The sequence below is a fragment of the Cupressus sempervirens genome, chromosome 2 (genome assembly GCF_028749045.1).
Source record: "Cupressus sempervirens isolate cs-2001-9-10 chromosome 2, ASM2874904v1, whole genome shotgun sequence".
NCBI classification, from domain to species: Eukaryota; Viridiplantae; Streptophyta; class Pinopsida; order Cupressales; family Cupressaceae; genus Cupressus; species Cupressus sempervirens.
In genome coordinates this window covers 683199817-683210303 of record NC_143119.1, presented here as the reverse complement: position 1 = coordinate 683210303, position 10487 = coordinate 683199817, and the positions used below count along the sequence as shown (strand labels likewise).

At 34.3% G+C, this 10487-nt stretch overlaps 1 protein-coding gene across 1 annotated transcript; it reads right to left on the bottom strand.

Moving 5' to 3' along the window:
• Window positions 1–6287: 6287 nt before the first annotated feature.
• Window positions 6288–7679, bottom strand: LOC149575208 (C4-beta,C20-epoxidase-like). The gene is made up of 3 exons (XM_089815034.1): window positions 7254–7679; window positions 6828–7152; window positions 6288–6691 (listed from the first exon to the last, which is right to left on the bottom strand). Exons 1-3 carry the CDS (start codon window positions 7637–7639, stop codon window positions 6440–6442), a joined length of 963 nt encoding a protein of 320 aa, XP_089671160.1. The 5' UTR covers window positions 7640–7679; the 3' UTR covers window positions 6288–6439.
• Between the last annotated feature and the right edge of the window lie 2808 nt (window positions 7680–10487).

Below are 10487 nucleotides of genomic sequence, written 5' to 3'. Positions count from 1 at the left end.
TGGAATAAATGATTCTCTTGAATCATTGAGATGTCACAACCTAAGCTGAATCCAACTCAGATTGAGAAATTCATGAAGCATCTTCCATAGGTCTATTCTTCCGCTTCACCAAATATTCATAATAATCTTTTCCTCTTGTGCTCTTACCAATTCTCTAATACAATACCTATTTAACTTCTTCAATTTACTTCTTAGGATATTCCTCTAACATAGTAACTTCGTCATCTGATTCATGATACTTGTATAAATCAACAACTTTGAATATATGAGATATATCCATGTCATCAAGTAACTCAACTTCATAAGCATTTCCACTGTCAAATTTCTTCAAGATCTTACAAGGTCCAAACTTCTTCATCTTCAACTTACTATATGTTCCAACTGAAAATCTTTCTTTCTTCAAATGAACCATCACTTCATCGCCAACTTGAAAATCATGATGTCTTCTAAACTGATTAGCATTCTCCTTATACTTCTAATTACTTTGTTCTATCCTCAACTTCACTTCCTTATGCAAAGATTCCATAAAATCAGACAATTCTTCTCCTATAGTACTTCTCTTTTCTTCACCAGCAATATCTCTCAAATCTAATACTTCTCTAGGCTTCATTCTAGTAACAATCTCAAAAGATGTCTTTCTTGTACTCCTATTCACAGAATTATTATATGCAAATTCAGCTTGTGCCAATACCATCTCCCAATTACTTAGCTTATTCCCAACTAAGCATCTCAACAAGTTACCCAAGCTTCTATTCACCACCTCTATCTATCCATCTATTTTTGGATGGAATGTAGAACTAAACTTGAATTCAGTACTCATCTTCTTCCACAAAGTCTTCCAAAAATAACCAACAAACTTGTTGTCTCTGTTAGAAATAATACTTCTTGGTAATCCATGCAATCTCACAATCTCTTTAAAGAGAAGTTTAACAACATGCTCAGCATCCAATGTCTTCTTACATGGTATGAAATGAGCCATCTTAGAAAATCTATCCACAAAAATAAATATGGAATCATACCCCTTCACTATCTTAGGCAATCCAAGAACAAAATCCATATTGATGTCACTCCAAGGTTTCTCAGGAATAGTAATAGGTGTATACAAACTAGTATTTTGACTTACTCTTTTTGCAAGTTGACAAAATCCACAACTCTTTACAAATTTTTGAACATCCTTATAAATTTGTGGCCAATAATACTTCTCTTTTAGCAAACTCAGTGTCTTATAAGTTCCAAAATGTCCAGCCAATCCACCACTATGCTTTTCCTTAATCAGGTCCAACCTCATAGAACTTTTAGGAATACAAAATTGAATACCTTTGAACAACATACCTTCTTGAATGAAATAGTAATCATACTTACTTATGTGATTTTTTAGATTTGATGCTTTCCATTGTCTCCACGCCTCAAAAAAATTAGGATCAGCATCATACAACTCTTTTATTTCATCAAAACTAAGAACTTCAACCTTCATTTTAGTCAACAAAGAATGTCTTCTACTCAATGCATCAACAACTCTATTAGTGACTCCACTCTTGTGCTTAATGAAAAATGTAAAATTCTTCAAATACTCAACCCACTTCATATGTCTCTAATTCAATTTATGTTGACTTCCCAAGTATTGTAAAGCTTTATGATCAGTATACAACACAAACTCCTTAAGAATAAAATAATGTCTCCATTTCTTCAAAGTTTGAACAATAGCATAAAACTCTTGATTATACACAGAATACTTCCTTTTAGCATCATTCAAATTTTCACTAAAGAAAGCAATAGGCTTACCTTCTTGACTTAATACAATTCCTATTGCATTACCACTTGCATCACATTCAACTTGAAATACTTTATAAAATTAGGCAAAGCCAATATGGGTAATTCAGCAACCTTTTGTTTCAAATTTTTTGAGCTCTTATTAGCTTCATGTGTCCACTTGAATTCTTTTTTATCTCCTCTCATTGTCTCAGTCATAGCATTACAAACAACACTAAAATTCTTTATAAACTTTATGTAAAAACTAGCCAAACCATGAAATGATCTTACCTCGCCCACATTCTCAGGTGTAGGCCATTCCAATATTGCTTTAACCTTTTCCACATCCATCCTTAAACCATTACCTAAAATCACAAATCCCAAATATACAATCTCCTCTTGCATAAAAGAACATTTTTTCAGATTAATCAGCAACTTTTCCTCTTTCAACCTCTACAATACTTGTCTAATATGCTCAATATGTTCTTCCTTAGTATTACTAAATATTAGAATGTCATCCAAATAAAAAATCATAGACTTACCCAAGAATATTTTTAGAACTTCATTGATCAACCTCATGAAAGTACTAGGTGCATTAGTCAAATCAAAAGGCATAACCAACCATTCATACAAAACTTTGTTTTTATTGAAAGTAGTCTTCCATTCATCACCTTCTCTAATTTTGATCTGATGATAGCCACTCTTCAAATTAATCTTGGTAAAATACTTTTCTCCACTCAAACAATCCATTATGTCATCCATCCTTGGCATAGGAAACCTATATTTCACTGTTATCTTATTAATAGCTCTAGAACCAATACACATCCTCCATTCTCCATTCTTCTTAGGTGCTAATATAGTAGGTACAGCACATGGACTCAAACTTTCTCTGATCAAACCTTTCTGCAACAACTCATGCACTTGTCTATTAATTTCTTTCTTCTCTGAAGGTGTCAATCTATATAGTGCTTTTTTTGGCAAACTAGCTCGAGGAATTAGATCCATACAATGACTTATACTTCTTACTGGAGGTAAGCCATCAGGAATATCATTAGCAACAATATCTTTGTATTCATTCAACAATTCTACAATTTTTTTTGTTATAACAACTTTTTTTTCTTGGTCATTACTACCAACACTTGGTCCTCTAGGAACTATAGCAAAACAAACTTGATTCTTCTTTACTTCCTTTTCAAATTGCTTTCTATTAACCATGCAAAATTTTATTGCAGTACAACTAACCTCATCTAGATTTTCAATCAAAGGCAACAATATTTGCTTCTTCCCATTCACCCAAAGAGTAAATTGATTCAATCTTCCATCATGCACAACATATCTATCATATTGCCAAGGTCTACCCAAAAAAATATGACAACAATCCATAGGCATAATATTACACATCACTTCATCAAAATAATGTCCAATCTCAAACTTCATAACACATTGTTCACTTACCAATATCTTATGCTCATCTTTGATCCATGAAACATGATAGGGTTTGGGATGCTTTAGCCTCTATAACTGCAACTTTGCAACCAGCTCTTCTGACACCAAATTTGTAGAAATTCCACTATCAATGATCACCTTGCAACATTTTCCAGCCATCTTACATATGGTCTTGAAAAGACTTCTTCTAAGGATAGGTTCCTCATCACTTCCCTTATTACATAAGGTTCTTCTCACCATCAAATTTTCTCCAGCCTCAGGTCCACTTGGTGAACTCTCAATGTCCTCTTGAATCACAATATTTCTATTATTTTTCCCACTTTCAGAAGATGTACATTCAAAAGATCTATGCCCTTCTTTACCACATTTGAAACAATTACCATGAAAACCAACTGTAGGATAAGAATTGCCTCTTCCTCAGTAAGATCCAATACCTTATCGGTATGAGCTACCACCTTTCCACTTAGTCTTTTCTTTGTCATCATTCTTCCATTTAGATTTGCCTTTATCTTGCACAAAACTATCAGATCTGCCACCTTCACCATAAGATCTACCTCTGCTTCTCTGGAATCTACCACCTCTACGTCTTTGTATTTGTTCATGCTTCTTTGCTAAGATATCCTCATCTTTCAAGGCATATTTATATGCTTCTTCCACACTTTCAAATTTCACAAAACTTATTTCATCTTGAATTCTAGATCACAATCCATTTATGTACCTTGCAATTTTCTCAACATCATCATCCACATGTCAAGATTTGATGTCTAATCTATAAAATTCCTCAGTATACTCTTTCATAGTCATGTCCTTTTGTTTCAAATTTTGCATCTTTCTCTACAAGCTAACTTGGTAATTAGTAGAAGGAATTTGTTCTTTACCTTGTTCACCATCTTTGGCCAAGTTTTGATCTTCTCCTTTCCTCTCCTTTGTGTATCAGTTTACAAATGCTCCCACCACAGTGAAGCATGACCTTTTAGCCTAGTAACTACAATCTTCACCTTCTTATTATCAGGAGTGTTTTCATACTCAAAGAACTTCTCCATATTTGAGATCCAATCTAACATAGCATTGGTGTCCATTTTTCCATCATAAGGAAAAACTTCTACAATAGGCTTTGAATTTTCCCTAGACAACACTCGCAACAATCTTTCCTCATCTTGATCTTCCTCAAGTTTTGGATTATGGCTTGGTGTTGCTACTTCATCATCACTTACATCATCAAGATGCACTCCTCTCCTCTAGGCTATTTCCACAGCATCTAATCTGGCTATAATTTGTCTCAATTGATCCAATATAGCATTATCAACATTTCTTCTACCATGAACCATCTTTACAAATCTAGTTCCTTCAAGATAGTAACCCTCTGCAAGTTATAGGTCAAATCTATAGATCTGCCACCCTACAACCAAATCCAAATCAGGGTTCTACATGATCCAATCTCCACAAGAATGAACCTCTAACTTTGATACCACCTGATGCAAGGACAGGGAAAATTAGGGCCAATGGCACACCCAGCTCTCCTAACCACCCTACAAGAGTTAACACAATGGAAGCAAACACAAAGAACAGCAACCAAAGGAGGAAGAAGAGAAAAATAGTATATAGTCATTCAAACCTTTTCGATCGTTGGTTAACAGTGCTTTTAATCATTTGATACAATTCCCAATTTCTAAGTGAGATGTTTCATCTCAAGTCGTTGCCATATTTTATAGCTAAGTTAACTAACTCACATTTGTCAGTGCCAAACATCCCAATTAAATTGCTTATTAGCAGTTAATTGACTTAATCAATGTTGGGATGAACTCATCTTATCTATATTTTATTATGTAATCTACTATAATATTCTCTTGTTTGGTGATACATAATGCCTTCATATGACTTCTTAATATGTTGTATTCATATGATATTCGTTCTTATTAATATGTTTGTAGATTAATGTATGCATATGGACTAGCTTTGTTAATATATTATTCTAGATTAGTGGTTATATATAAATTAAATTTAAAATGTATTAAATAATTTTTTTGTCAAATATGTATATCTTATTTGACTATCATTTATTGATTATTCTAATAATATATTATCATATTGATTGATTAATTTGATTTTAATATTATATCTATTATTGTGTTACTGTTTATTGAATTCAATCTTTTAGATAGGGGACATCACACCATCTAATTTGTACATCTATGAGTCGTTAGGCATTCCTTCATCCCATCAGTTAATCAAGGGATTTGCTTACACAAATCTACCTTCTTTGTTACCATTGGGGGCAAACAAAACAATTTCAAAATCAAGCAAAGGGGTCTAAATGCGTTCATCAAGCTTACTTATTTTTATCTCTCTTTCTAAATCAAACATTATCACATATTAAAACATCTAACGAAGGATTTATCTTACATACTATTCTCTGGGTTTTTGCATTGAGTGAAACATATTCCATCAACATACTTGACAACATTTTGATTGTGGCCATCATAGGCACCTCAAAAGAGAAATGCACCACCACTCTCACCACAATTATGATAAGAAAATAAAATTACAATGTAAAGCTCTCAAGAGAGGATTCAGGAGACAAACATCTCCACAAGAGAGAGAGTAATATTTATCATTAATTATATGTATTGTGCTAGGACATTTTGAAATGTACAATAGTCTACCTATATAGGCAAGGCTAGAGATAATTGATGAAATATGAAATCTAATTTGTTTCACTAAAGAGTAGGTAAGTTCAACTACTTGCATGCAAATTAAAATGCAACCTAGGAATATTAAATGACAACTATTTTTTTTAACACAATTTAGAGTGCATTGTAAATAGGTGGAACCATATTTACTACAATATCTCCCCTTAAGTGAAACTTGGGGAGAGAAATCTAGTACATACACAATGATGATGATGATGATGATGATGATGATGATGATGGGCCTAGACACCAAGGCCATGTTAGGTACCCATGTACAATGCTTTGGAATTATTCTCATACAAACAAAGAAAAGGAGAAAACCTCATGGGACAAAACTCCTCTCCAAAAACTAGAAAGCAAGTAAACATAAGTGATAGGATGATTGATGTCAATAGATGTATGGAGTTATCAACACCAATATTTTCACTCCCATTATTGAATATGGAATTTATACAATATGATTATAAACCATCACCATTTATTTTAAAAGAAAAGGAAAGAGCTGAAATTCAAAATGCTAAACCATAGGTAATGAGTTAGGTGGTCTCCCGCTATTACATAGGAGTATGTGCAAATGTTTTCAAACGTTCCTCTACACCTTTTCCCTCTCCTAACCAATATTTAACCAAATCTCCAAAGGTGAATGGCTTATAATATTGTGGGTGCTCATCATCAATAAAATTGGGGAATGCCTTCAAATCCATGTCCTCTGAAAATCCATTGAAAAAACCTACAGATAAACGAGACTGTTCTCCTTTCACCATCACTCGATGCTTTACATTACGAACCCTTCCATTGCTCCATGCCTGATTTTCCAAAATTCAGAATATCAACAATATATAAAGAAGAAAGAAAAATCTACATAAACTACTGTAGTGACCTCTTAACCTTAATTTATATAAGGAAAAGGATAAATGGATGAGAGAGTTACATATATGATACCTGAAAGCAATCACCCAACATAGCAATAAAAGTGTTAGGGATAGGTTTCACATCAATCCAATGGCCTGCCTTGTCGCAAACCTGAAGGCCACCACAATCATCTTCTAAAAGAAGGCTAAGACTACCCAAATCGGTATGAGTGCCAAGACCGACTGTTTCATTAGGTAGCTTAGAGGGCAAATCATACATATTCATACGTAGTAGCACCTTCCCTTGGCCCAAGTGAGTGGAATAGTAGTTGCTCATTCCCACGCTCTCAGCAATTAGTTGCAGCACTTTATTATACAATTCCATCATCTCACAAGTATAATCTTCCATCGTTTGGCTGTTTCCAAGGGTTTTGAAATAGAAAAAAGTATTTTCAAGTTTATTAGACTTTCCAAAAAAATTATTTAGAAAATAATAAAGACCAGGGAGAACCCATACCGGAAGCTATCATTTCCATGAGGCCAGAGGGCATCAGAGAAGTCTTTGATACCCTGCGGATCAGGAATGCCAGAGAAGGTCATCCCCAAGCTTTCGTAGAAGGGAGCCCGAGCTATTCCACCTTTATAACCAGCATAAGGAATGTCAGAGACGTTTCTCTTCTTGCTCTCCATCGGAAGCTTGAAACATTCCCGGCATGCCTGGTCTGCTTTGAGAAGAAGATCTGGTGAGATTCCATGGTTCACAATACGAAAGCAACCCAGTTGTTGGCAAGCCTCTTTCACCGTTTCTAAGCAATATTCTTCCTCTCCAAGGCGAGAGAAATCAAGCACTGGAATATCATCATACTTTGATTCCATCTCATAAGAATTCATTGCAGGTGCCATTTTTTGCAATAAGAAACTCTATTTCACAACACTAGCTGTTGAATTTAGATGCATTGGTGGCAATGGTGGATCTAACTTTTTATAGAGCTTTGATAGGTACTGTGTATCGCTTAAAAACAAAAACCAGCATCTTAGTCCACTTATGCAGCTTTCTTCACGTTTTAGTAGCGCAAACTGCAACTATTGAGTTACCATATAAATTATGAATTAAGTCACCGTCCCAGAGTGCAACAGCCAATCTACCTGGATACCACGATGAAAATCAGATCAACTGTGATTTTCAGTTCATTAAAAATTATAAGCAAATGCATATGTTATTGTCTGAGCAGAAAACCATCATGTCACGATGAACAAATTTTGATGAAAGTGCCAGTTATGGTGATGAGGTTAGTTTAGAGACGCTCGTCTCAACCCTTGGAAAAAGTTATTTGTAACTAGACATCTTAATTACGTAAAAACAGGTTTTAAAGGACCCGAAACCTTTTACAAAGTATCAAAGAGTAACTAACTAAAGAGTTCATAAAATAAAAGGCCTCAGTGAACAAAAAAACTAACACATAAACATGAGGTCAAGTACAGCTATGCATAAAAAGACAACAAAAATAAAGCAAAAGGACAGTACCCGAATAGCTACAGAGTTTTCAATAGGTCCATTGCTTGATCTGCCAAAATGTTCATATTTTCTACAATGGCTTTCATTTCTTCCAACTTTTTCGCTCCCCCACCTATATTCTTTTTGGAGTTGGCCTTGGTGCACTTGCTCGGCCCCTAATCCTCATTCAAAACAAAGGAATCAAATCCTCTAGCCTGATCCATCTTATTTAGCAATGTATTGAAATTATCAGCCATAGTTTTTAGAATGTTACAATTTTTGTCACCCAAATTCTTAATCATTTTCGTCATATTGCTCACTTTAGCTTCCAGGCTCTTCATCCTTTTTGGATATCTTTATTAGCCTGTTTCAAATTCATGTTTTTTATTTCAATTGGAGGCACCCTTTTCATTAAGTTTTTAACCTCCGAACTACATTACCAATGACTTCTAAAAGCCTATCAATATGCTGGCCCAGCGTGCGCTTCTCCCCTTGTCGTCTTATTGAGTTGTTCAAAATCCTTTGAATTCTCCTGCATTTGTTGTTTAAGAGTCTCAATCTCCTTCAAAATTGACCCTGGATTACCCATGATTCCCTTTAGAAATCTCTTCTCGACCTCCTCCATGTTATAGTGTTCCTACTCCCCTAGTCTTCTGATGCCTAAATCCACCTCTTTTGGGACATTGTCCTCACTCTCATGCTGATTCGACACTAGTTTTCTCTTTCTTTCCATCCTTTGAATTAATAGTTCATCATCAGAAGGAACTAAGACCCTATCCACATTCAAACCCTTATCACCCAAGCCCTTCTCCACAACTCCTTTCTTCTGAGAACCCTTTCTCAATTCCTCCTCGTAGTCACTGTCCTGATCCAACTCACTCCCCTTTCCTTTCTTTTTCTTCTTGGAACTGTTGCCAAAATCCCCTTTCCTACTTTGCTTAATATCCACCTCATCCCCTTCATCCTCAATGTCTTTATCCAAGTCCTTCTAGGTGATCCCACAATAATGGGTTCCACTTTTTGACCAATTTTGACACTAAAATCAATATTTTTGCAACAAACGTCACGTTCAAGTGACTATATCTTCAAAATTATAAATAATTTCAAGATGACATAAACTAGTGATTTTGAGTACTTTGTTCCTACTTTGTAACCATATTTTTTAATCTTAAAAAAAAAATTATTTATGTTAAATTTTTTTATCTCCTCCAAAAAGTGGTACATAATAAAATTCAATATTTTAAAAAGTGACAGTCCGTTTGACACACAACTTTTTTTCTAGAAATGATAATGAAGTAATTCTTTCGGTGTTGGATTTGTAACATCAATATCCATTGTTTACATTTGGTTTGATTTATTTGTGTTGAATATTGTATAGGTTATGAAGTTTTGAAGTGAAATGAACCGTAATTCAGACATATGTTATGTTTGACACAGATAATTTGAAGTCAATTTATCATAAACCATTTTTTTTTTTTTGAATAGAAAGGTATCTCAATAAGCCAGTGCTTCCATTTTTTCAAAAAAAAATTGACCTAATTTACTAATTTTTTTGAGGTGTCAAAGTCGGTTGATGTTCAATCGGTAATGAACCTATAATGAGTTAAACTCATATTGGAAAGTCTTAATTATTAAATTATGTAATAAAATTATAGTTGTTGGAAAGCTTGCTCTGAGCAGCACATTTTAAAAAATTTTATTTTACAGTAGGAGATCATTCTCCTGCAATTATGGTAGTCAAAAGAGCAAAACAAAAAGAAAAAAGAAAAAAAGGATAAAATTTTTGTGATTTTGCATGTTCGTGCAAGCATGGCGTTCGCGTGAACAAGTTTACCATGTTCGCGTGAACATATGTTCGCACGAACATGCAAATCATGTTTGCGCGAACATATATATCACATATGTTCGCGCGAACATGATTAAAAAAAAAGTTCGCGCGAACACAATAAGTGTGTTTGCGCAAACATATGGTAAACTCAATTTCTCATTTTGCATTTTTTTTCATTTTTGTTCATCCCACTAAAGTGGAACCCATTATTGTGGGTTCACCCTCCTCTAAAACACTTCCCTCCATCTCATAATCAATCACTTTCTTTTGTAACTAGAAGTCATTACAGAAGACAGAGAGGTTTATATCTTTGAGCTTAGGACATAATTTGTCAAACTTACATATTTGTGGTTCCTTTTAGGAAAATAAATCCCCATTCCCACAAACTTCCTCCCTGAGAACCACAATAAGGGAAGGAGTATACATCA

Excerpts from the sequence above, each read along its gene's own strand:
- LOC149575208 (XM_089815034.1), bottom strand. The coding sequence starts at position 7,639 with ATGGCACCTGCAATGAATTCTTATGAGATGGAATCAAAGTATGATGAT. Across the intron at positions 7,153-7,253 it reads CATGGAAATGATAGCTTCCG|CCAAACGATGGAAGATTATA; the intron begins GTATGGGTTCTC and ends CCTTGGAAACAG. Across the intron at positions 6,692-6,827 it reads TGTTGGGTGATTGCTTTCAG|GCATGGAGCAATGGAAGGGT; the intron begins GTATCATATATG and ends TTGGAAAATCAG.